Raw genomic sequence first — 27,870 nt, 5'->3', positions numbered from 1 at the left:
TTCAAGAGAGTCTCCTGCCTCAGCCTCCCAAGTAGCAGGGATTACAGACACCCGTCAACACACCTGGCTAATTTTTGTATTCTTTAGTGGAGACAGGGTTTCGCCATGTTGGCCAGGCTTGTCTCGAACCCCTAACCTCAAGTGATACGCCCGCCTCGGCCTCCTACAGCGCTGAGATTACAGGTGTGAGCCGCCACACCTGGCCAATTTTTTAAACTTTATATTAAGCTTCTAAAATAGATTATTAAAGCCATTAATAATTCCTCTCCTCCTTTGGTAGGAAGTTACAATTCGAGGACTCAATTTTTCTCTAATGAGAGAATAGAAAAATTGAATGTCATTTAGTTTTGAGTACCATTCATCTTTCTGCTCCTTTCCAAATAACACTATTGTTTGTTCCACTATATATTCTATTTATGCTGTCTATAACATATCTTCCTTGTTACTAATGTACTTGTATGTGCATTTAACACAACTTCTGAATTCTGCCTCTGTATCACAAGCTACTTACTAATTTATCTATAGTTAACACATCTTGTGAATTTTGCCTTATCTTGTAAGTTATTAGTTTATGTACTATCTGTATTGGTTTTATCCATCCAATTTGTTTTCTTATTTCCTATATCTGAATATAATAAAATCATACAGCAAACTCATATTTCAGGAGCTACTGAACTTAGAAGTCTTTGTTTTTGGAACGGGAGCCCTAGAAAGTCAGTATTCTGAATAGAAATGACTCTGAGGTTCTACAGATAAAGATAAAACTATCTTTCTCAGGTGTAGAGTGTCTTCAAACATAACTTATTAGGTGATAATTCCATTTCTATTAACTTGTCTGGCTGGAGGCAAAGAAATACAGAGGAAATTGGAAAAAGAGAAAGGAATAAAGACCTGGAAAAAGGGAAGAACCTTGAGTTATCTTTGCCTTAGTTCCTCTGAAGTTATAATCTAAAAATTGGTATAAGCTCTACATACACTCTAGGTGGCACTCTGAGGTTATAAAATGGTTCATATGGTGAGTTGAGGCCACTGTGTTTTGTTTTATTTTATTTTATTTTATTTTATTTTATTTTATTTTATTTTATTTAGACAGAGTTTCACTCTGTCACCCAGTACATGGTGCAATCTCTGCTCACTGGCGTCTCGACCTCCTGAGCTCAAGTAATCCTCCCACGTCAGCCTCCTTAGTAGCTGGGACCATAGGTGTGTGTCACCACACCTGGCTAATTTTATTTTTTGTAGGGATGGGGTCTTACTATGTTGTCCAGTCTCAAACTCCTGCCTCAGCCTCCCAAAGTGTTGGGATAACAGGCATGAGCCACCACTCCTGACCCCACTGTATTTTAAAGGCCAAAAGGAGTCTGAAAGAATTAAAACTAGTTTGCTCTTCCCTTTACAAGGAATCAAGAAAAGGTAGACAGTCAATATGGTTTTATAAAGAAAATTTTAGAGGGACATGGAATCCCTATCCAGGAACTTCACAGAGATCCAAAGAAGAGAAAGTTTGTAACCTAACACTTGAAAGAGCAAGAGAAAACTTGCAATCAGAGCAATGCCAGCTGGTGGTCAGGAGGGGAAGGGGTAAAGAAAGAAGAGAAAATGAGAACTTTTTATTTTATTCCAAATCACAAAGTATTTGAAAATACATATTAAAGAAAGATTATTTTGGCACTTGGTAAAGTGCTAGTAAAGACTTTATTTAAGACTATTGCAATTAGGGAGAGAGACTGAACTCAACTCTGAATACAGTCAGAACAAGTGGAGATTTACAGCCAACAGGTAGAGTGAAGGCATGGTAGATGATGGAAAATTACTAAACACAGATATCAAAGGGAGGAAGATTCTTGCTAAACTGGCCTAACAGGATTCTTGCTAATGGTAGGCTAAGGACTTAGAAATTAAGGGTAGAGGATTAATAATCTGTGCAGATACCAGACTTGGGGAGATTCTCAATAAACTGATAGGAGTCTTGCTGAAGGCAGTCAAAAGCCAAGGCCTACTTGAGAAGGCTAAAAGAAAAGACTGTTTTTCTATACTCTCACAATACTTACGACACCATATGTGTGGGTTTTCCACTCCAAGCAATTCTCCAACTCTGCAGTCACAAACTGGGTGTTGACACTGCAACTCAATTCTGATACTAACTACCTATAATTAGTGCAGACCCTACAGGTGAAGGGCTCAGTTCCACAAGACTGCCCCCTACTTCACATGTCAATCATAAGTCCCAGGTTGTCATTCATATTTCTAACCAACTGTTGTAAATTGAGGGTTCCTACAACTTCCTCCTGAAGTTTGATAATTTGTTATAACAACTCACAAGACTCAGGGAAACATTTACGTACGTTCATTGGTTTATAAAGGATATGACAAAGGATATAGATGAAGAGATACACTTGGCAAGGTATGGGGAGGAATATAGAGCTTTTGTGTCTTCTTCGGGGGCACCACACTCCCAATAACTCCATGTGTTCACCAACCCAGAAGCTCTATGAGTTCTGTTGTTTAGGAGTTTTATGGAGATTTCATTACACAAACATGATTGATTAAATCATTGGCTTTTGATGACTGGGTCAATAATCAGTTCCTCTGCCTTCCTCAGAAGTGGGCTGGGGTGTTGAAAGTTCCAAATCTTTAATCGCCATGGATGGTTTCTCTGGCAACCAGACCTCACTCTGAAGCTATCTGGGGACTTTCAGCCACCAGTCATCTCATTAACATACACAAAGACAGTTATTATTTAGGAGATTCCAAGGGTCTTAAAAGCTCTTGTGTTGGGAACCAGGGATTAAGACCAAATGTAACAAAAGAACCTCTTATCATCCCTATCACTCAGGAAGTTATAAGGATTTTAGAAGCTCTGTGCCGGGAGTTGGGAGGAAAGACCAAATATATATTTCTCATGATGTCACGAAGGCTCAGAGAACCCTGATTAAAGTTAGGTCAAGGAGGGAGTCTTTGTCAGATAACACATCTTGAATTTGGACCTAGATGAAGATGATGTGGATCAGAGACTGAGGAAACTAATAAACCAACGGCATGGCTGAATTGTCCATGTTAACCCTGGGGACACCTAAGGGCTGAGTGGGAGGCAGTGTGGCTTGACTGTGCAGAGGAGTCAGTAGCCACATGAAGTACAAGAGTTCTCCTTACTCATCCTATGTCAAAATGACAATATTTTCTGCAAATTCTCCATTCCTTAGAGCAACGGTCCTCAAACTTTAGCATGTATTAGGATCAACTGGAAGCCTTTTGAAAACAGACTTCTGGGCCCACCCTAGGGCTTCTGGGTCAGTGAGCCCAGGAGAGATCTGAAAACTGCATTTCTAAGTTCTCAAGTGATGCTACTGCTACTGGCCAGAGGATTATGCTTTGAGAACCAATTTCCTAGAGATAGAAGTCAAGAAAGGGAAAATGATGATTGATTGAAGGATTGCCAATGTCCTTTTCTCAGGGCCTCTACTCGAGATTTCCCTCAATAGTGACTCATTTGTGGAGGGTGATAGGTGGTCTCCACAGCCTTACCCAGATGGGCTTTACTGGGCTAGTGCCTGCATCTCCACTTGCTCTGAGTTTTGGCTGCTAATGGCTCAGAGCTGCCCCTTCAGAGTATTACTCTCAGTGGCCACCTTCTCCAGAGAATTTTCTTCAGCCAAAGGGAGCCACCTCACCTGGGAGTGTATGCCTCTAGAGTTCAAGGGTGGGCCCATAAGCCAATGACTGACTCACATGGGCTACCTTGTAGGCTATATCTCATCCTTCAAGATGGGACTGATTATAGCGTGATTTTTTCTGAAGTTAAACTCCAGCAGAAATTGCATTTTAATTCTCTCTTTTCCTGGCCCTATCCTGCTTCACAGATTCCCTTTCTTCTGAGACTATTCTTTCAATAAGTTATATGTGCCTCAATTGTTGTCTCAGATTCTGTTTACAGAGAACAGAAGCCAAGTCAAGAGGTGTTTATAAGACCACAGAAGCAAGATTTTATGTGCTCTGGGATAGACTATGTCCTACTTCTCATATTTTGAGACTTCACCTCCCAGAATTGACACGGGCACTCTCCAAGGCTAAGAGCCACCTGTGTCCACACAGTCCACAGAAAAGATATTACATCCACAGATTAACTGCCACAGGGGAGACCACAGTGGTGTATTACCTCCTGCTATGGGCTGCTTTGCAAATCTGGGAATAGGGTGATTAGAGAGGGTCTGAGTCCTGGTTTTCTAGGACCTTAGAATCTTCCTGTCCTGCCTGATAACTCTTTCCAAAAGTTTTGAGATCAGCAGAGCCTTAATGATTCTAGATGCCTGGTAGGTTGTTTGTGGGGTAGTGGATTTATGGACCCAATTAGCTCTAGTGTACCTGATTTGCATAATAAGTTGTGGGAACTTCTGGTTAGAAGAAAAAAATTCCACAGCAATAATGGTGCCTGTGATGGTAATGATGATAATCACCTGATAGTAAACTTTTAACTACTATGACAGACTGGAGCTCCTGAGGCACTGCTGGGAAGTCCACCTACTTCCAGAAGGTTCTAAGTGTAACTTTCCTTGGGGACTAAGTTCTGCTATAGGGATTGGTTGAGGAGGAGAGAAGTGGAAAACTTTATGTCTTGATCCTCTCTTTATAAAGACATTTTACATGATTATTATATTTTACATTATTATTATTGCCATCATCATCATCATCATTTGTGACACTTTGATCTGGACTGCTACCCCCAAACCTACCCCTCACCTATGCCCACCTCCCACTGCAAGGACATTTCTGTTTCTCATTTCTGTGGTCTTGGCTCTCTCCAAAATAAACAATGTTTATTTTCCCTTCAGGGACAGCCACTGGAAGGCATTAGGAGTATGGAACCTGGATTTTCAGAGCAGTGGCAGGATGAAGACTTTCCTGGATACTCAGGCACAATGCATTCAGGCTGAAGGCTGCAGTCCTCTTTCTTCATTACTATAGGAATGTTGGTCACCTGAAGCAACCGCAGGTTCCTGGGTTAGGCTGAACTGGTAACTGGAGAGAATTTTATATTGTGTCAGCTCATCCTCCTCCACCTACTTTCTGGACCTTGGTTATCCAGATCTTACTAGGTCTGGAACCCTTCTGAAGACTATTACAGTCCCAGAGGTACTCAACCTCTTCAGAGATTTAAAAGAAGCTAAAAAATGAAACGTGTTTCTTAACACCACTGGTAGCTGGTTCTGTAATCTCCTCACTGCCCTCACAACCGCCATAGTGGTTAGTAAAAGATTTATGGAAATCTCAAATCCTATGGTTTACAGCCAAGGAAAGCCAGATTTTTTTAAATTCATTTTTTCTTACTAGATGTTAAGTTTAAGAAAAGAAAACATCCAAATATTTTGATAATATTTCCCATTTTTCATGTATTAAATATCCACCACTTATGAATTTTAAGGTCTTAAGAATCATTTTCCTAATAGTATTTAGTTTAGTCAATTTTCATGTTACTGAATAAAGATTAAGTGATGGATCACATTTCTTTTTCTTTCTTCCTTTTTTTTTTTGAGATGGAGTTTCGCTCTTGATACCCAAGCTGCAGAGCAATGGTGCGATCTTGGCTAACTGCAACCTCCACCTCTAGGGAACAAACGATTCTCCTATCTCGGCCTCCCAAGTAGCTCGGATTACAGGCATGCGCCACCACACCTGGCTAATTTTTTTGTATTTAGTAGAGACGGGGTTTCACCATGTTAATCAGGCTGGTCGTGAACTCCTGACCTCAGGTGATCCACCTTCCTTGGCCTCCCAAAGTGCTGGGATTACAGGTGTGCACCACTGTGCCCGGCCTACATTTCTGTTAGGTACACAGCAGGATTATGATCCCTACAATGTTTGAAATTACTCACTGATAATTTAAATTTCCTGCATTTTTTATGCAAAAAATATTTTTAAGTGCTACTACCTATGTTCCAAGTAATTTATGAAAAGGAAAAGAAAAAAAGTGATTTTATTTTACTTCCTTATCTAATTTCTTTCCTTAATATCTGGTTTTCTGAAATCTACTTCCATTATAAAACACTGTATTTTAATTATAAAACGGCACAGGGCACATAGGGCTTCCTAGCAGGTCCTTTGCACCTCTGATTAGAAGTGGGTTTTGTTCCATTTTGTTTTGTTATGCTTTTTTACTTTTATGTGCTTTCAGATTTTAACACTGAGCATGAATTAATTTTATAAACAGAAATGTATGCATATTTGTTGTAGAGAGAGAGAAGATTCTTTGAGAGGCAAGGATTCCTGTCACGTAGGGGCCTGGTCAAGAGACCTGAACGGGAGGGTACAGAGGGACCTGATCTGTGCTCACGGTCACAGCAGCTCTGAGCAACCAGTTCCAACCGGTTCTTTTATATGTGCCGAGGAAAGTTCTAGAGCATTTTTGAGAAAAACAAAATACTGAAGAACAAGGCAAGGGAATCAAGAAAGCAGGGACAAAGTGACAGAGAAAGAAGAAGTATGACTCTGGACATAATATGGGACTGGGAAAACACCACACAGAGCCAGGTTGCTGCAGAATTTTTTAATTTGAGACAGTGATCAGAATAAGTTTAAGGCTGAAGAGCCTCAGGGTGAGGAGAAAGCCCATCATTCAGAATACAGGAACATCCAGCCCAGGTGCCATGACCTGAATGCACTAAGGGACAGGCACCAAGGAAGGCTCTGGCAGGGTCCGACCCCGAGAGGTTTTGGGACCCACCGTCATGGAGATGCCCCTCCCTTCATGTGAGGTGGGGTTTCTGCTCTCACTCTGCCTTTAGAGGTCCTACATGAGAACTACTGGGTGGCAGGGGAATAAAGGAGAATTAAGGAGAGAAGAGTTTACCAATGCATGCCTATCTTAGAGGAGAGAGGCTATGAAGGAGGCCTAGAGTCTTGCGGCCAGCTCCTGCTTTCTTTAAACTTTCAGGAAGGGGAAAGGATAGATCACAACTTCTGGGGATTGCTTTTTTAGAGACACAAGATAGTATGATTCATCTACCCTAAAACATGATTTTCCTTTGGAATAGACATTTCAGGATCAGAGAGTTGGGGAGATAGGTGTTCTTTTCCTTAATCTTCAAACACACACACATGCGCACACACACACACCGTACATACAAACACCTACGCATATACCAACAAATACAATTCTACATATCCATACACACACACACACACACAGCTACACACACATGCTAAGCAGCTGCTTGGGTAGTACAAGATGGTTTGGTCATCAGGAGGCTGGGTAGGCAGGAGTGTGGAGCAAAGATGGAGGAAGATGGACACTTTGTTAGACATTCCTGCAGGTGGGAAACAGGGTAGTTACTTCTGCCAGTCGCTAACCCTTCCTAGTGGGCATTGAACTGCTTTAGGTACTCCAGGATGTCTGATTTGACTGTGCTGACTGGAGCCCGGTGGAACCAGCGCATGACAGGGACTCCATCGGGCCCCACTAGAAATTTCTCAAAGTTCCAGCGGATGTCATGGACTTTCATGGGCTCCCAGAAGAGCTGGCTTGATGAGCCCAAAAGATCAGAGGTTGGAGGGCAGGAGTTCTGGAGCAGAGACATGGAAAGTGGAAACATACATTTATTTCTACTTTATTTCTACTTCTGTGTGGTACAGTCTTATCTCCAGACTACAGAGTCTACTCACCATTATGTATTTTAATGTATTAACTACTTTGCATGCTTCCAATCAATCACAGACACTGCAATGTATCAATACCAATACACCAACTACTAAACAACCGAGAGCTAGAGAGTATAATAGTAAATAGAAAGCATTCCTCCTTCCCCTGTCTTTCCTCTATTCCCATTATTTTATCACGGCAATTCAGTAAAAGACTATTTTCTGTTTCCTTGGGCGAGTCATATCATTTCTACAGTTTGTTTCCTTAGCAGAAAAAAAAGATAGGTTGATTTAGAGTAGTGGCTCCCAGAATTTGGGGTTTCCTAGGATTCATAAGCCAGTAAAATTTCAATAACTATTTCCTTGGAGATTAACGTACAATCACTAATATTCATTTTGCCAATAAGAAAAATTAAAAGTCTACTATAAGCATAAATCTAAAAATTAAAGTATTTTTAATACCATGTTGAACCACATAAAATTGGTTATAGTGCCATTTTTGAGTAAGTAAAGGGCAATTTATATGGGTAAACATAATAGTAATTTAATGTCAGAATAAATGTCAGTCTTATATTCAATAAGTTGAGCTGTATGAAAAATTCTGCATTGTCTTCTTTCCCTTGTTTGCTGTGGATGAGTGAAAATTTCAGCAGGACCAGCCTTGTTCTGCAGACCAGTATTTGAGGCTGAGTAGACAAAGAGATCCTCGGGGGTCCTTCTATCCTGGTATTCTGTAGTTCTAACACTCTGTGACTCTAAAGGCATTTAGCACATGGTATTCTGTATCATCCATGTCTGTCTCCTGATTAAATGTGAGTTCCTTCAGGGAAGAGACTATGCCCTATTAATGTTTCTTAACTCATTATATGACACATACTGAGATCTGATAAATGATTGCTGAATTAATGAATCATTACCATTCAATACAGGAGGCTAGTCCACGTCAGAGCTGTTGTCCATCATGGGCTTCCTCTACTTAAAGCTAAAGCCTCACAGCAGATATTGCCATGAGCCTTGAACTTACCTGAGCATCTCTTTTCCAAGGGGTCCAACCACAACCCTAGACATGAGCCCCACTGCTTTCAGAGCATTTCTAGCTAACCAATCCATGCCAGGTTTATAGTCACTCACCTTCAGGAAAGTAAAGACCTTCTGTTCTTTTTCTCCATTCACATCCCCTTTCTCAAAGAGCTGGAAATTAGGGACAAAGCCACTACCTGGACGCACATACCTGCAGTGAATCAAAGTGTTCCCAGCAAGATCCAAATTAAGACATGGATGGAAAATAATGACCACCACCAATTCACAGGAAACTAAAGATAAAGGGAAGAGGCTGTGCATAGGGAAGATAAGAAAAGATAGTCTGTGGGAAGCAGGACTTCATGCAATAGGCTTTATGGAGCCAATAGAGAATTCTAAGAAAATTGGAAGGCAATATCTTGAGCTTAGGTTTCCTGCTTCACTTCCATTTCTTATACTCCCTTCTTTCCTCTATGCTTCTTTTCCATTCAATCTTCCCTTAGCCTCATCATTGAATAATTCAAAAGTATAGAGAATATTTGAGCCCTGCGAATAGAATAGATTGAATTCAAAACATCATAAGGATATGCTTCAACCCATGTATCTATGTCCTATCCCAGAAGTTTCCAGAATAGGCAGGCATCTAGGTGGAATGAGGAATGGAAATCCTGACAGGGCACCTGCAGAGTCCCATGCAAGCACTCACTTGAGTCCAAGAAGTATTTCTGAGTTTGTTCCTGGTTCTTGTTTTCCAAACTGGTTGCAGGGAAAGGCCAACACAACGACACCAAAATTCTTCAGCTCCTCCTGTAGTGCATTCAGTTCTGTAAGTGGAGAATGAATAGCATTGGTGGCTTGGTCAGGAGGCCTACCTCAAGCAGTGAAAGATCACTGAATGTATCCATGTATGCCATGAATAAACCAAGGACTATGAAGGGAAAGATTCAAGATTACAGAGATCAAAGGAGTAGAGAAAAAATAAAAGACTAGAGCACATGTTTCCAGAAATGCATCTAAATGGCTGCTGTTTTTCTTGTACAGTAAGCCATCCCTGGCTATACTTTACCATCCAATGAGAACTCTTATTTAAAAAAAAACACACACACAAACACACACACACATTGGTAGCCTTGTGTGGGAGTCCTGTTTGATTCTAAAGAGAAGTCAGATTTGAGTGCCACTGTCTTCCTTAGTTGGTGAACTGATCAAAAAAATTTGTAAGGAAAAAGTAAACAAAATGGAAATACTACCCACCTATCCCCGCATCCCCCCGGCCCCACTCATACAATGTCCCATGGTGACACAACCAGACACTCCAGTGCCAGTTACATTCCCAGGAGTACTCCTTGGTGCTCCACCCTGAGAGTGGTAGAGAAAGGGAAATTCCAAGGCTATCTCTACAGTATTCTGTACCCTCTCCTCAATTCCAGTGACCTAACTGATGCTGGAATATGCCCTAGAACACTCCCTGGGACTCCAGGCCACAAACTCCAAACTGCTCTTTACCACTGTCAGGAACCTTCCAACTTGTGTGTTTAGACTTGAACAATAATTTCCATATTCAGCTATTTTCAGGTCAGATTTATTCAGACCTCAGAACCTCTATTGGCTGTTCTCATTCAGATTCAGCTCTGCCTGCTGGAATGTCCCCTAAGAACCTCTTCTTAAATAGAGAGTGTCTTCCTATTTTTCTACAGTTCTTTGGTTACTATCAATACTCATCTCTCTCTTATCTTTGGCCATCAAGAGTATTTCCTTTCTATAGCAGACACACTTAACAGACCCTGATTCTATTCCTTTGGTAAGTTTCTTTAATTCTCTCAATTTCCTCATCTGGAGTAAAATTTGAATGAGATGCTCTTTTAAATTCTCATGAACTAATTTAATAAATTATATCACAGCAACACAATGGAATACTATGCCTTAAAATGAATAAGGAAACTCACCATGTTTTTTTCTTTTGTTTTTAGACAGAGTCTCTCTCTGTCACCCAGGCTGGAGTGCAGTGGCAGGATTTCAGCTCACTGCAACCCCCGCCTCCCGGGTTCAAGAGATTCTCATGCTTTAGCCTCCTGAGTAGTTGGGATTACAGGCATGTGCCACCATGCCCAGCTAATTTTTTGTATTTTTAGTAGAGACAGGGTTTCACCATGTTGGCAAGGCTGGTCTCAAACTTCTGATGTTCAAGAGTGATCTGGCCACCCTGGCCTCCCATAGTGCTGGGATTACAGGTGTGAGCCACCACTCCCGTCCCCAAGGTATATGATATATGTGAAAAAGCAATGTGCATAATCATTTCCATGTGTATGTTTGTGTATGTGTATGTGCTTGAGAGAAAGAAAGTGAGAGGGAAATGTTTGCTTGTATATGCATAACAGATTTCTGGAAATATACACCATAAACTGATAATACTGGTTGCCTAAAGAGAAGGGAACATGGCAAGTGTCACTGTTAAACCTTTATATCTCTTGAATTTTGAATGTTGCAAGTATATTGCCTATTCAATATGTAGCAAATTTAAGTTAAAATTAAATTAAATTAAAACAAATTTAAGAGCAGCTTCATATTCCATGGAACTGCTGTTTACACATCACAACTTTTAAAATTTACCATATTTTTCAAATTTAACTTTTTGAAGGGAGGAGAATTCTTGCTTGCTAAATGATACAAAACTGTTGTTTGGCTCTAATACCTAGGTCCTGAGGTCCTATAGTAGATACACTTAGCAGACCTTGATTCTATTCCTTTGGCAAGTTCTTTTAACTTTCTCACTTACTAAATGATACTAAATCATTGTTTGGGCTCTTATAATAAAAATTTAGTCTGTAGCTTTTCAGGTTTTCCCTAGACTTGATTGTACATAAAAATAAAAAAACTGAGGCCAGATGTGGTGGCGCATGCCTGTAATCCCAGCACTTTGGGAGACTGAAGCAGGTGGATCACTTGAGGCCAGAAGTTTAACACCAGCCTGACCAACATGGCAAAACCCAGTCTCTACTAAAAAAAAAAAAAAAAAAAAAAAATTAGCTGGGCGAGAAGATACACACCTGTAGTCCCAGCTATTTGAGGCTGAGACAAGAGAATAGCTTGAATCCCGGAGGCAGAGGTTACAGTGACCCAAGATCGCACCCCTGCACTCCAGCCTGGGCAATAGAGCAAGACCCTGTCTCAAAAATAATAATAATAATAAAGTGGCCCCAAATTATTTTAAAAGTGTGATTCTTATCCTAATATGTACTTTTGAGAGTATCTTTTTATGCATAATTTTACCATTAAATTGGAAAAATATTTAGCTTCTCTTGGTAAATGTAAGCCATTTGTACTTCAGAGGAGCAGGCATTTTATTAGAATTTTTGCTTAAATCATAAAGCATCCTCTGAATGTTGATTTTAAAATGTCAAAATTTGGTGAGCCAGATCTTTTAGACATGAGATTATAATATGCTTGACTTTAAGTGTTATTTAAAAGGGATACAATTCTGGGATTTTTATTATTGAAAATCCATTAAGAAAAATTGATAGGGTTTATATATTTTTGATCAGTTGAATAGATAACAGTGTCAACATGTGGAAAATTTTTCTTAAAACTTGTTTATGTATAGGCCAGGTGCGGTGGCTCACGCCTGTAATCCCAGCACTTTGGGAGGCCAAGGCTTGCAGATCACTTGAGGTCAGGAGTTTGAGTCCAGCCTGGCCAACATGGCAAAACCCTGTCTCTGCTAAAAATGCAAAAAGAAAAAAAAAATTAGCTAGATATAGTGGTGCATGCCTGTAATCCCAGCTACTTGGGAGGCTGAAGCACAAGAATCACTTGAACCTGGGAGGCGGAGGTTGCAGTGAGCTGAGATCACACCACTGCACTCCAGCCTGGGCAACAGAGCGAGACTGTCTCAAAACAAAACAAAATTTGTTCATGTATTATTTTGATCCATTTCTCTGTGGCATTTGGTGCAATAAATATTTTAAATTTATCTTGAACCGTTTTTTTTAAAGCATAAAATAAAGTTCTTGGCCTGTCCAAAGTTGTATCTATCTCTAGTATAATTGATCTAGAATTTTAAATAATCTTTTTTGGATCAATAGTAATACCAAACTCTTCTCTCTTAAGGGCACAAAGAAAATGGAAACACACCTCAGCTACCACAGAAGGTAGGCCAAGGTTGGCAAGATGGAGCATTCTTCTACATTGCCAGTCACATTACACAGCCCTTGCACTAATCGAAGGCCGCCCAGACAGAAAACTTCATTTCCCTCTTTGTCATTTGGAGTTGCCTACAGAACCCAAGGGCATTTTCCAGAATGTCAAAGATCACTCATCTCTCCTGTTTTTATCAGAAGTAACCGCTGAGAAGCATAAAATCAGTGCTTGAAAGCCAGGTATCTGGCCTGGGAGTCACAGCTAGGCTTTAGCACTTGCCTAGAAAACATAAACAATTTCATAGAACTTCAATATCACATAACATGTGATCATGACGAATCAAGACAAAAACAAGGTCACTGCATAATTGTAACTGAACATAGACAAAGCGTGAACATTGTCCAAATCACAACAATGACCAGGTACCACCCTATTCTTGCCAATATGAATGACTAGTGCTTCTTTACCAGGTACAACTTTAGCCTTAGTTTCTCTCCCCATGTAGATATAATTGATTAAGATACCAAATCATATAATTGCTCCCAGTTCTTGATGGCATCCAATTCAGAACAGAACTTCAATTCCTTGAACTCATCTCCAAATCACCTAACAAAAGCTCAGATTCTATAGTAAGTACTTTCTAATACTTTCATGTTAAGAAGCCCCATGGTTCTCTACAGAACATGTTCTCCTTCAGGGCACCGAGTAACACACTCAACTTGTTCAACTACAAGTGTGCTCCTGGTGGTCTTCAAGTCTTTGGGAAAGTCTTAGTTCTCAAATCTGGAAATAATTATCTTGATATTCTAAGGAGCAGAGCAGGAACAGCATTTAGGGAGGCAGAGTCACCTGATCACTTCTCCCAATGCATCCTCTAATAACACATTGGTAAAACCTTCTGGAATTAGAATATGGTTATCTGGCAATGCTGCTTCCAAAAGAGTTGAAACGTGAGTTCTTACCAGGATACTGAGCTGCCAAGCCTCAATAGGTGGCTACATTGACAAACAGGATGTGCTTGCCTGCAAACTGCTTGAACTGGATGTACTCCTCACCGTTGAGGGTGAGGGCTCCATACTCATAGATGGTGCCTGTCACTCCTTTGTTGCAATCCACCTGGAATGTTACAAAAATAACCATAACGATATAAGATAAACAATAATTTCCAACATTTGTGGACTTTTTCAAAACACTCAAAGACCCTTCATGTAACATCTTGAAATTCTAAGAACTGAAGGGACATTTCCAAGTAAAATTTTTAGTTAGAGCTGATGCCGTAGCTAGAATTTATGTCTTCTAACTTATAATCCATTTTTTGTGTGGGGGTGGCAAGACAAGCATTTCATAATATTCTTCCTGTTTCTAGAAGATTCATACCATTTACTTCTGTTCCCTGACATTGCATTCTTCCCCGACATCCCAACACCCCATTCAAGTCATGCCATCCTCTCTCAGATACTCTTAACAGATTTTTTGCAGGATTTCTCATAAGTAAGTTTTGCACAAACTTCTCATCTGTATGTTCTTATATTGTAATTCCTATCCCCCAAAATCAGGCCCATAACTTCTCCAGATGCCATTGAAGGGCCTTTCCAGGCTTCCCAGTGGGGTATTCACTGGTGATGGCGGGAAGGAGCAGTGGGAAAGTGCTGGGTAGAGAAAAGTGGGTCCCTGTCCAGGGCTCCACCCTGAGGCTTGTGCCCACGGACCTAGGTGAGGACAGGCACTCCTGCCTCTCACCCAAATGTTGCCTGCCCCGCCCCCATCCCGTGACTATAAAAACCCTGAGACCCTACCAGGCAGACACACAGACGCTGGACGTGCAGAGGACCACATCTGCGGAGGACCACATCTGCGGAGGAACACACTCGACTGGCCGGACGCGGAGAGGGACGCACCAGGGTAGGAGCACACCGGAAGGCCATTGACGGCGGAAGGACAAGGAGGTTGGCCGAGAGGTAAGAAAAGAGCCTGGACTCCAGGGAAAAACCATCCATCTTTTGGCTCCCCCATCTGCCGAAGGCCACTTCAACTCAATAAAACCTTGCACTCTTTCTCCAAGCCCACGTGTGATCCGATTCTTCCTGTACCCCACGGCAAGATCCCTGGGATATAGAAAGCCCTCTGTCTTTGTGATAAGGCAGGGATCTAATTGAGCTAACACAAGTCGCCTATGGATGCCTGAACTAAGAGCCCCCAGTAACACACGCCCACTAGGGCTTCAGCTGTAAACATTCACCCCTAGACACTGCCTTGGGGTAGGAGCCCCACAACCTGCCTCTCTGTATGTTCCCTCTCTGCTCCCCTAGAGGTCTGAGCAGTGGGGCACTAAGGAAGCGAGCCACACCTGCCATCGCATGCCCTCTGAGAGGGACAAGGGAACTTTTCTGGTTTCACTGGTACCTTCAAAACTCATTCTTGACACCCACTTCTCATCTTTATATTGTGAAACATCCTGGACTGCTCATGAATTAAAGTTCATAAAATAGAAAGTACAGAGCGGAAAAACTTTCTACCCACAAGCATGCCAAGAATAAAAGGCATGCAGAACCTGGAACAAAAGGCTAAGATGTTATCAGGTAAGAGAGGCTATATTCCTGGCCATATGACGAAAATTAATAGAATTTTAGAGTAATTTAAACTGGGCTTCACAGGATCTCAGTCCTTAAAGTCATACCCCATGCAGTGAAGGAATTGCCTATGGGTGAGCTACCGTGGGGAAAGTGGGGCAAGAAATTCTTTACCATCTTCGCAGTCTGTCACCAGGACACAAGACCATAGCTTCTCCTTCATTATCCTTGGAGAGAAGGGGGCTTGACCTAGGGACAAGCCCTTTCCTTCTGAGTCCATACTTCTGTACACATCTGCGCATATACATCAGTCACAATATTTGGGAACATTAGCCTAAGAAATCCACTATGATGGGGTTGTCATCTATGTGCCTGCATTCTCTTTGCCTTCATGACACCTTACCTCTGAGCTAAATAATTTCCAGCATTTGTCTTTCTTGCTACTATAATAAAAAGTCACACGGAAATCACCATGTGAGCTGTCATTTGTATGCCTCCATTTTCTTGCCTTTGTGCTACCTTAGCTCTGAGTGTGACACCTTCCAAAGGTTTGCTTCTCATGGGGATGTCACTCTGTGAAATAAGATGCAGAATCCCAAGAAAATTGCAGACTCAAAGAGCTCAATCTTTCCTACCCAGCTTCCAGTTCTGCTCTAGTTTGCTTACATCTGTTTGAAGAAGACAGAATACCCTAGAACACAGCTCTTAATTCACAAGATGATATTTTACATAGAAAATTCCACATCCAACCAGGCAGCAGTGGCTGACATAGATCTGGATGACCCTCGGAGATTGTCCCTTCAAGTAATGTTACCTTTCTTGAAAGTAAGTAAGTAAGCTGTCTTACGGCATTTAATAGACACTATCTTACACTTCATATGAACCCAATAACAGAGATTAAAGCTCAAAGCTTCAGGTTTGTAGACCTGCATGAGTATCAACTGGAAGCATTTTAGAAAAGCAAGTTCCTGGGCTCCCCCTAAAACTTACTGAATCAGAAACTCTTGGGTGGGGCCCAGCAATTGTGCTTTAAGCAGCTCTCTCTGAGGTAAGCTCAAGTCTGGGAATCACTGCATTATATGATGGGCATTGTTCCCCACCTTTTATAGAGGAGAAAAAGGAACTAACAAAAGATATATAATTGGCATATGGCCACCACTGAGGCTGCTTTTGAATAAATTCATCTGATTATAAAGTTAAACTTTGCGGGTGCCTCAAGTGATCTGCTCAGTCTGCATCCTAAGACATATATACACATCTTTTACAGGGGTGGCTATTGACATCCAGTGGGAGAACTTTTCTAAATGGCATCAGGAGATTTGGGAGCAACACCAAGATCTGAGAACAAAGCCTACTCTGAGCTGAGCTTTGTCTCTACCTCACCTCATGATCCTCCCTAAAATTAATATTGGTGGACAACCATATTGGCCTTGTGTGTTTTATTTTTCTAGGGGTGTGGGAGTAGGGGGAGCTCCTCTTTCCATGACCTTGAAACTCCTGGTGCAGATCCCAACACCAGATTCTCTCACCTCTCCCTCTGGGTTTCTGGCTGAGCAGCCTCTCCAGGAGTAGCAAGGGCAGCCTCCCTGCCAATCCATTTGCTACTTCATGCCTCATTTGTTGGGATCCACAACACTACCCCAAGTTACAGACAAGCATGAAGGGGACAGGCTCTAGGCTATCAAGGGGCCACCAGGGGGAAGTGGCAAAGGGGAATGTGCTGAGGCAGCCCCCAACCCCACTCCACATACATTCAGTTCAAAGAGCCACTAGGTGCAGAGGAAAAGATGCAAGTAAGAGACAGTGGATTTAGGGAGAGCCCGCTAAGGATAGCAATGTCAGGATTTGTGAAGATCTGCTGGGAATGCAGATCTTGTCCTTCGAAAGGAGAGAGGAGAGAACTCCTCACAACTCTGGCAGCCCGGTTGGTCATTATGTGCTAGAATCAGCTTGGATCTCCTGCCCCATGCTCACCTTCCTATTTTGAGGCTTTAGGGTCTGCTGAGCAAAGCCAACCAGGAACAGCAGGACAAGACAGCAGGCCTGAAACTGCTGGATCATGGCTAGGAGTTTTAGTCGACTCTAAGGTCCCCAGGATTTCAGCCCCTTTTGAACCCTTGGCAGGGACCAGTTTGAAGAAGCACCCTCCAATCGCAGAGTGGCATTCATACACACCCACCTCCACTCCCTACACACACCCCCTTCTTCTTCAGTTGTAAACCCCTCACCATCGAGCTTGCTCCACCTGCCTTGCCTCTGCCAGCTTCACACAAAAGGCATTCTCTGCCTCTTGAAACTAAAGTCTGGGTGAGGTTGAGTTCTTGTGAACTCTCTTGAAATACAAGCTTTTAGTTATCTCAGATTTCTGAGCTCTTTTCAAAAGCCTACAATCTATGTCCTAATCACTGATACCTGATCCAGCTATGCAGCTCCTTAGGGCAGCAGGTCAGATGCTATCCTCTTATGGAACAGACCTACACACATTCCCAAGCTCTTTACCCTTCTGCTTTTAGCTCAAAAAAAATGGCTGAAGCTTAGACTACGAGGCTATAAAGACCATTGAAATCAATACGTATCGGTGCAACTGACTAGCTCCTTGACTCTGAAATAAAACTTAACGTGTCTGTCCCCAGTTTTCTCATCTGTGAAATCAGCATAATAATATCTACCTTATAGGGCTGCTGTGACAATTAAATGTGATAATAACTATAAAGCACTTACCACATGGCCTGACAATGGTAAACAACTAGAACTGTATTCACACAGTTTCATGTATGAGAAAACTGAAGCTCAGAGAGAGACAGAGATAACATATAAAAAGTCACAGAGTGGGTAACAGTGAAATGAGGGCAACTTCTGCTTCCTACTCCACATCTCTTGCTCTGGTTCCATTTGGATCATAATTATTGTGATGAAATCTTTACTATCTGAGACAATTTACATTTGCTCACCTTGTAGTAATGAGCCCTTGAGAGGTAAGGAGACATTTCATTATAGACCCCATCAGTAGGTCAAATGGCCTAAAACCGCAACTTCATAGGTTTTGGTGTTCCCACATTCTTGATAGACTTTTGAGTACCTTGGGTACTTGCCTCCAGCAATGAGAAGTGAAGGTACAGGAGCACACACTGAACAGGAGGAAACAAAGAACATTTCATATCCCTGGTCCACCCAAAGGTATCATGGGGCTGCAATTGCCCTTCACCCATCCTCCTTCAGAGCCTTGGTTCCATGTTATCTCCTTCCAGGAATTTTGCTTTCATCCCTTAGCTGTCTCCTCACTTCCAGGATCTTCTCCAGTCCCTATTTCCTTCACACTCTGCCTCTATGACTTTTCTAAAGGTCAGGTTTGTTGATCTCGCTCATGTTAAAGTGCCCCAATTCCTCCTGAATTCTTACACTTTTAGTTTGAAATTATCCCATGAAGCACTCAAGGTCCTTTCTGATTTGACATCAGCCAGATTTCCCTGATGTAACCTTCCCTCCAGAAATGTTCTGATTGTGGCAGATAGAACTGTCTTCATCATCAGAGTCCACCTATCTGGGGTTGACTCTAGATCAAATCTTGGCTATTACTTTGGGGATCATTCCTGAGAGATTTTATGATATACAAATTACATATTTTTATTCAAAATGATGGATACGGCTTTATTGAAGAAGACTTCCGAGGTAACTTTCTGAGACTTGAGTCACAAATCAGGGTTCTGGTGAGCTTGACCAGGCCTTAATATATATTAGGAGCCAGTTCACATCCTCACCCTCCTCCTTAGAATTTGACTTAATTTATTAATTTACATTTTAAAACCTATTCTGTCCACAGATAGAAACATTATTTCAGGTCTGATTTCATCAATCAAGAGCATACTCTTTGGATACTAATCAGTAGAGTCCACAATGGCATTATTTTCTCTAGTATCTTTGAAACATTATTGGTTCACTTATTTTAGTTTTTAATTTTTATTGGTTCACTTTTAACTTAAGGTCAAATAAACATCCAAGTTTATATGAATTGCCACTGCAATGTTGGTGCCTATTATTGTCTATCCACCCAAGCAATTGATCTTTTAAATCTGAATTCTGTCATCTATCAGACTAGCTGTATTTATCATCTATTAATGATCTACACATTTGATTAGCATACGTTTTGCATCTTCCACCAAATACATTAAAGTTTATAGGATAGAAAGAAGCCAAACGCAGAAGTTTCCGCCCAGGACTAGAGTTTAACTTACTCCTTCTTATTCAAGATGCTTGTGGTTGATTTTTGGTTAAGCTATGTTCCCATTCAGTGATCAGTACTCACATATGTTCATAAGTCACTTGTTTAAAATATGTCTTAAAAGGTAGTAGAAGCCCCAAGTGGAGCTTTTTCTTAGGTTCTGAAGTTTATTTCCCTTACTTTGGACAGTCAAAACATTTGCACGTCTACCAAGACGTAGCATTCGTGCTTGCAGGCAGGGATGGTCCTCAGTGTGTATACACAGGAATATGCACGGCAGTTGTTGGAGCCCAGGATTTGTTCTGATTGGTTGTGCCCATGGCATACTTCTAAATATATATATACACACACACATACATTTTGGGACAAGGTCTGGCTCTATCAGCCAGGCTGGAGTGCAGTGGTATCATCTCGGCTCACTTGTAACCTTTGACTCCAAGGCTCAGGCCATCCTCCCACCTCAGCCCCCTGAGTAGCTGGGACTACAGTCGCATGCCACCAAACCCAGCTAATTTTTGTATTTTTAGTAGAGATAGGATTTTGCCATGTTTCCCAGGATGGTCTTGAAGTGGTGATCTCAAATGATCCACCCACCTAGGTATCCCAAAGTGCTGGGATTACAGGCGTAAGCCATCCCACCCAGCCCTGCTAAATATTTTAATGTCAGCTTTGATTGCAGAACCAATACAGGCAACATAAGGTTTTAATTTTTTATCTTGAGATCTGCTTGTCTGTGCTGTGCTGTGTCAACAAATTCACATAGAACAAGTAGATGACTTTTATTAATATCTCAGGTTTAACTTTAAATTTCCTTTTTGTTCTACATTTTTTTCTTCTTTTAAATTTAAAAAATGTATTTTTCTTACTGGAGAAGAAAGAAGCAAAGGATGTGTTAAAAACATAGCTTTTTATCACTGTCAAGGTGTAACACTCTACCATTTTACTCAAATTATGTATTACCTCTTCCTTATTCCTGTTCTGTTATAATTTAGCTTGAGCACACACACATACACACACACACACACACACACACACACAGAGAGAGACACACACAAGAAGCCAGTGCAGAGCCATCAGAGGGGAGGCACAAATGTTTGGGAGATCATGGATCCTCCTGGTTGTTGCCTCTGTTTGAAGATAGGCACTATAAAATTTCTTCTTTCCCAGCAGCAAGCGCGGCAGAAGGCATGTAATGAATTTTCTATTAACTTGCCTTCAGTGAAAGATTAATCATTCCTCAGAAGGGTCAAGGTTTGAGCAATGCCAGCCCTAGTTACCTCCTATTCCAGTGATAGCTTTGGAAGGCTTCTTAACTGCTTCCCTGATTCTGAATTCACTGAATCTCACTTTTTTCTTTTTCTTTTTTTTTTTTTCATTTCTACACTTTTTACCCATTGCCATCTCTCATTACTTTATCCTTTTCTCTCTCCTCATTGTGTACAAGAAAAAGAGTTTGGATTCAGGATTTAAACAATCCTGGCTTTAAGTTGTTTCTCACTACACAATTTTGGGCAAGTTATTTAATTTTTCAGTGTATCAAGTTCTTTTTCTTTTGTAAAAGAACATAACAGTAATGACTTCTAAAATAAAGATTAAGTAAGAATTTATATCTGGAAATGCCTGGCACATACAGTAACAACTCAATAAATGCTGATATAAGTTCCCATTATTTCTTTTTCTTCTTTCTTTTTTCATTTTCCTTCCTGCTCCATTTATCTCTTATTTATCTTCTTATCTGCTCTATTCCTTTTCTATTCATCAGTTAAAGAAGCTCCCAACCTTGAGTATCTCCAGCTTGTTACATTTTAATTCAACTTTTTTATTAAGGAAAATTTCAAACATATATAAAAAGTAGAAAGGAGTATAATTAGGCTCACATACCTGTTGCCCACTGCATCTATGATCTATGATCAACACAACTCACCACCAATTTCATTTTACTTACATCTGAAAAAGCTTGTTACCACAGCCCCCACCCTTGCACACATACCCATCCTCACTGAATTATTTGGAAGTAAATTCCAAATGACATATCACTTCACCTGCAAATATTGTCTGCCCTTTCTGATCATAGCCAGGAAAACAGCCAATATTTGTCCCTGGGATATCTCTGGGATGTCTACAGGGTGTTTCTATATCAAAACCTGGTGTTTTCTGACTGGCTTTGATGCCTTTCACAAGTTGCCACAGGCTGAGGGATTGCAGAGTGGGAAAGGAGAAGCCAGACTGTCTCAGCCTTTAATTTGTTCTAAATCAGATTCTGATTGCAACTGTTGTGGGGGTACAGTTGTAGATTTATCTAACCTAGGCCTTGTGACTTGGATGAGACAATCTCTAAACTTTACTGAGCATCTGCTTCTTATGAATATTGTTGTGGCCTGAAAAACATGACCTATAAGACATATGTTTGAACTCAAAATGTATTGATTGTTACTCGTGTTTCCCAGTCTTCTAGGAGTAAGAATTGGTCAGATAAGTGCCAACGATGAGAATCTCTGAAAAGCCGAGAAACTAAACTGTCTGCCTTAAAAGGGACTTTGGTGGTTTTTCTGATCCAACTCCCGCTTTGTGCAAATAGGTAAATTCAGGCCTGTAGAGGAGCGGCGTTCTCCATGTTCCACAGTTCTACTGAGAACTGTGATGGTCTGCAGTGTATGCTGGTGATGTAAGGCATATTTATTCTTTCCTGGGGAGCAGTAAGGATCTGAGTCATAGATTGCAGAATTTCCAGGTGGGAGGGCATCTGGTTTTGAATGGTGTGGGTCACTCAAGTTCCTGTGTGTGGGCAAGGACACAGTGCTCTCTCCCCCACGTCCTTCCCAATCCGTTAAAGCAGGAGTAATAGGAACACTGTCTAGGGGAGTGCACATTATTTCTCTCACCACCTCCCCACCCCAACCTCCAAGAAGCAGAGTTCTTCCTGGAGCAGGTTGGAGGAGGAAAGCTTGGCATTAGTAACAGACCCTTCAGGAAGTCTGCGTGTCAGGGCCAGCTGCCTCAGTGAAAGATGAGGTTTAGGGCCACAGCCAGCTTCAACCATAGATGAGTCCCAAACTTCATCATGTTTGGGGAAGAAGATCAGAAAGTTAAGAACACGTGAGAATGAAGATTAAATTCCAAAGGACATTCAGTGATCTCTCTAGAATTTGCTTCCATTTCCAAACACATACATTATGAGTAATTGAGCCTTGAGGGTGAAGCTGCAAGTGGATTTGAAATTGAAACTCAAGTTTATGGTCTACATTTACACTATTGTGAATCTTTGGCCAAGTCGCCTTTTCTTTCTGAACTTATTTTTCCATTGCAAATTCGAGCTGAAGATGCCCATCCTACCTCTGTAACTGGCTGATTGTAAGGGCTAAATGAAATTATTGATGTGAAAGAGGCTCGTAAACTATAAATTCTGTATAAACATAAGTGAGAGTAACTTAAAATGGCAGACTTGGAGTAGATCCTATGCTTCATGCTTACAAAACTAGAGTAAGGAAAATCCTGGAGGCCTGAATGGAGATGCCAGATGCCAAAGGAGATTTTCTAATTCACGGAAAATAGTCAAGTAAAACCAAAGGGTGGACAGAGATCTCTAAGTCAGATTTGGGTGGTTTCAGAGGTTGTGGTTTGAATCTGAATAAAGAGGTGTACTGTCCCTGAGAAGGAATCAAACCTATTTCCTTTATAATCAAAGGAACTAAAAACAAAAAATCTGATGTTGACTTTCAGGTAGGATTAAGTCATTACCAGAAACTAGGACAGGGAGTCTGAAAGGCCTCATTTCAATTTGTAAACTGCCACTCACTAACTACGTGACCTTGGGCAAGAAACTTATTCTCATAAGAATAAGGAAAAATTCTCAAGGAAAAATTAGAGTCCGGTTGGGAAAATTAGGCAGCGATTGAGACACTGGTTTTTCCCACCCAGGTGTCCCACCACGTTTAAGATCATGAACTGCTTGTAATTACAGGATTGTTAAAGTCAGGAAGTGACAGATCTTATAGCTTAATTTAGGCCTGGATTGGCTTTTTAGCTTTAATCTATGGCTCAGGCTATAAACATTTCCACCTAAAATCTTGATAGGTAGGCCAGGTGCAGTGGCTCATGCCTGTAATCCCCAGCACTCTGGGAGGCCGAGGCGAGTGGATCACCTGAGGTCAGGAGTTCGAGACCAGCCTGGCCAACATGGTGAAACCCCGTCTCTACTAAAAATACAAAAAATTAGCCAGGTATGGTGGTGGACACCTGTAATTCCAGCTAACCAGGAGGCTGAGGCAGGAGAATCTCTTGAACCTGGGAGGCAGAGGTTGCAGTGAGCCGAGATCGTACCATTGCACTTCAGCCTGGGTAAGAAGAGTGAAATTGTGTCTCAAAAAAAAAAGATAGGTAAAATTTGATAAAATTGTATTTCCTGTCTTTCATTGGGAATTCCTTCTCCTGTCAGATTACATATATGTATGTATAATTTGCATAATGTATATAATTTGGGCCAGGGGAGGTGGGATCTCAATGTTCTCAGCACAATTGACCCCCAAGGTTAAAAATTTAAATCCAAAGAGGTGTGTTTTGAAGAATGGAAAGAATATAGCTGTCTGAGAGATTCACATAGGGAGCTAGTAGGAGTGAAGACTAGAAGGAGGTTAAGAGCACATCAGGAGAGCTTCGAATACCTTGCTGGAGATTCTGGATTTGATGCTGTAATAAACTGGTTAGCAACGCTGGCTCTTTTTAAGCGGAGAGATGTCATCAGATAGGTGTTTAGAGTTTCCAGTGGCAATAGGGTAAAGGAAAAAGTATAGAAAGGAAGAGTCTGGAAGACAGAAGACAAGGAGGAGATGATTTCAGCATTCCAGAAAAGAGGCAACAGGGATATGATATGGGCTCTGGCTGGGAGGCAGCTGCTATGTGAGACAGTCAGGGGAAGATGACAAGTCCCTCCATGTGGCCTCCTGCTGAGCATGAGCTCCCTGAACAGAGTTCTTGCCTCCAGGGAAATTGAAACAATGGAACAAGGGGCTTGAGAAGGCCATTCGATCTGACCATTGAGGCATAGTTTATGATGAAAGTTTCTCTTCTGCTCTAGAAGTAAGGTATCATGTGACAAGCAAAGATAAAGTGGTGAGGAAGGTAAGGCATTTATAACAGCAAGGGGGGAGCAGCCATCACTAAACTCAGGCTTTGGGTAAGTCGGATTTTCTATTCGAGCACCAGTTTGTTCACCTGTTGAATTAACACTGGGTGTTTTTCTTGGGCTGGGTCCAGTGCTAAGTTTAAACTAATCTCTTTTTTTCCCCCTAAAATTAGCCCTATGAAGTTCATATTGTTCTACCAGTTTTACAGATGAGGGCCAGAGGCACAGAGAGCAGATTAAGTCACATAACTTGGGAAGGAATGAGGTTTGATATTTTAATCTCCACAGTTCTTTGAACTGTGATAGAGGGGAGGAGGGCAGGCAAGTCAGCATCTGGGGTCAGGAGGTGCCACAAAGCAGGAAACCTGAAGGGCTTTGGGTGTTTTGTGGCTAGGTCAGGCATTGCATGGGCTCCTTCCCTTAGATTAGAGGGCTCTAGGAAGAGATGAGAAATCTGAGATAACAAAAAATTTCTGTTTTCCAAGAGAGCTCTTAAATGCCCAGACTCCCCCAGACTGGTGGAAAATTAAACCCAGTAAGACTTCAAGAATTAAACCTCACTCAGACTTCAGTTATAAGGAGGCAGAGGCAGGATTTTGTGTGAACCTGGAAGAGGCAGGGCTGGTGGAGGGGGCTGGTTGGAGACAAACTTAGAACTGGAGAGGAAGAACTTATCATTTCCTAAACATGAAAGTTCAGCAAAGCTGGGCTGGCAGTGCCAATCCTATGGGAGGATGGGAGATGTGTGGGAAGAGCGGTAAGGGAAACAACACTGAGCCTCTTCACTAATCCACAGATTTTTCAGCATCTCTTTATCTCATTAGAGCCCATTTGTTCCTGAATTCACTCCTTTCTTGTAGTTTCAAAGCATTAGAAACAGCCAACGCACCAACACTTTCCAGTCTGTAATATCTGTTCCTTAGCCACTCCTTCTCTCCAAAAGGTAGGAAAATGGCAGTGGACTGGGGACAAAAAAAAAAATTTAAATTAATATGAGAGAATCCCTGCATAGCCTAATGATGAGAAATGCCATAAATTTAAGAGTTTAACTCAACCCTTTGAAACTGAGGTCCAAATGGGGGGAAAAAAATGAGTAACTAATTTTTTAAACTTTAAAGAGCTAATAATCTAATAAGGAATATACAAATTGTTCAAGAATACAAATAATATGCATATTAAACATATTAAATATACTTATGATAGTGAGGGGAAGGAGAGTGGAGTTTGGGAATCAAAGGATATAAATAATAAATAAAACAAGACAGAGGCCTTGCAAGGACAAATGATTATGAACTTAGAAGCATGATTAATTAAACATTAATTAATGTTTGCCAGGGGTCCAAACATCAAAACTGTATGGTAGCCAAAAGGGAAGAATGTCTTGGTCCATCTCCTGTGAAGTCAGCAGGGATTAACTATGTCATTTATGTGAGAAACCCAGCAATTCCAGGGGCTCCAGGCCTGCATTCCTTAATTCACACATTCTAAAATTTTAGCCAAGACTACTGAGAGGTCATTGGGAACTGTTGCTGAATGAATGGGGCTTGTATGCCAGTTGAAAGGCAAAGCAACTTTATTCTTGAAGGGACTTCTGTCTCATTTCCATGATTCTTCTTGGGCTCTGGGCTTCCAGGCTATTAAAAGGAGTGTTTGCCACTATTCACAATAGTAAAGACATGGAATCAACTTAAATGCCCATCAATAATAGACTAGATAAAGAAAATGTGGTGGCCAGGCACAGTGGCTCATGCCTGTAGTCCTAGCACTTTGGGAGGCTGAGGCGGGCCAATCATGAGGTCAGGAGATCAAGACCATCCCGGCTAATGCGGTAAAACCCCATCTCTGCTAAAAATACAAAAATTAGCTGGGCGTGGTAGTGGGTGCCTGTATTCCCAGCTACCAGGGAGACTGAGGCAGAATGGCGTGAACCTGTGAGGCGGAGGTTGCAGTGAGCCGAGATCACGCCACTGCACTCCAGCCTGGGCAACAGAGCGAGACTCCATCTCAAAAAAAAAAAAAGAAAAGAAAACGTGGTACATATGCACCATGGACTACTATGCAGCCATAAAAAAAAACAAGATCATGTCCTTTGCAGGGACGTAGATGGAGCTAGAGAGCATTATCCTTAGCAAACTAATGAACAGAAAACCAAATATCACATGTTCTCACTTATAAGTGGGAGATAAATGATGAGAACACATGGACACATAGAGGGAAACAACACACACTGGGGCTTATTAGAGGGTGGAGGGTGGGAGGAGGGAGAGGATCAGGAAAAATAACTAGTGGGTACTAGGCTTAATACCTGGGCGATGAAATAATTTGTATAACAAACCCCCATGACACAAGTTTGCCTATATAGCAAACCTGCACATGTACCTCTGAACTTAAAATAAGTTTTAAAAAAATAGAAAAAAAGAGGAATGCTTGCAATTTTTTGTAATTATATAATTATTTTTTAAAGTTATTTACTTTTTTAAAGCACTGCATTCAGAATGTCAGATTATTGTCCAGAAAGTTGGCAACATTAGTATTCCCCATTCCCCTACCCATTGTGTAAGAGCCTCCTATACCAGACTGAGCCCAGGCTGGGAACCACTATTCCTTTTAACTTTTGCCAATCTGATAAGTGTGGAATGTGTCTTTTCATATTTATACTTCTTTGATTATTGGTGAGAGAGAACATTGTATCCTAACATAGATGCCATTTGATTTTCTGTCTCATGCCCATTTTTTTCTGTTGGTCTAGTAGTTTTTTCTTACTGCTATATAAGCACTTGAAATCATTTCCAAGAATTTGTATTAATTTGCTGTCCTTCACATACATTGTGACTATTTCCCCTCCTCGGGCCAGTTTCCTCCTAACTCTTTTTGAGAGATACTAGATGGCCGGCCCATCCTTTGATTTTTTTCAAGCTCAAATAATATAAGAAATAACATTTGAAATGTCTAGACCAACCCTTTTGCAGTGACTTTACTGGGAGGTTGCATCAGCATCTAGACACTTCCATACATTGAGGAAAAACAGACTGCAGTGTTTAAGGACCTCAGAGGGCTTGCCATCACCCATTTATAATTTTCCCAGAACTTGTGAGTCCCAGGTCCTCATTGCACTGGTGAGCGCTGAGTGCTCATGGGGGTGTGTGTGGGACAGGATGTGGTTTGAGTTC

The 27,870-nt window shown here is 41.3% G+C and overlaps 1 protein-coding gene across 1 annotated transcript; it reads right to left on the bottom strand.

Moving 5' to 3' along the window:
* Positions 1 to 6,362: 6,362 nt before the first annotated feature.
* Positions 6,363 to 17,470, bottom strand: GPX6 (glutathione peroxidase 6). Its single transcript, NM_001159358.3, is given in 5 exon segments — positions 6,363 to 7,556; positions 8,764 to 8,863; positions 9,359 to 9,476; positions 13,752 to 13,905; positions 17,334 to 17,470. Coding segments are annotated over 5 exon segments (666 nt in total). The 5' UTR covers positions 17,421 to 17,470; the 3' UTR covers positions 6,363 to 7,349.
* Between the last annotated feature and the right edge of the window lie 10,400 nt (positions 17,471 to 27,870).

Source organism: Macaca mulatta, chromosome 4 (assembly GCF_049350105.2).
Source record: "Macaca mulatta isolate MMU2019108-1 chromosome 4, T2T-MMU8v2.0, whole genome shotgun sequence".
In the NCBI taxonomy this organism is placed as follows: domain Eukaryota; kingdom Metazoa; phylum Chordata; class Mammalia; order Primates; family Cercopithecidae; genus Macaca; species Macaca mulatta.
The sequence above is the reverse complement of the archived record's forward strand: the minus strand, read 5'-3'. Positions and strand labels throughout refer to the sequence as shown.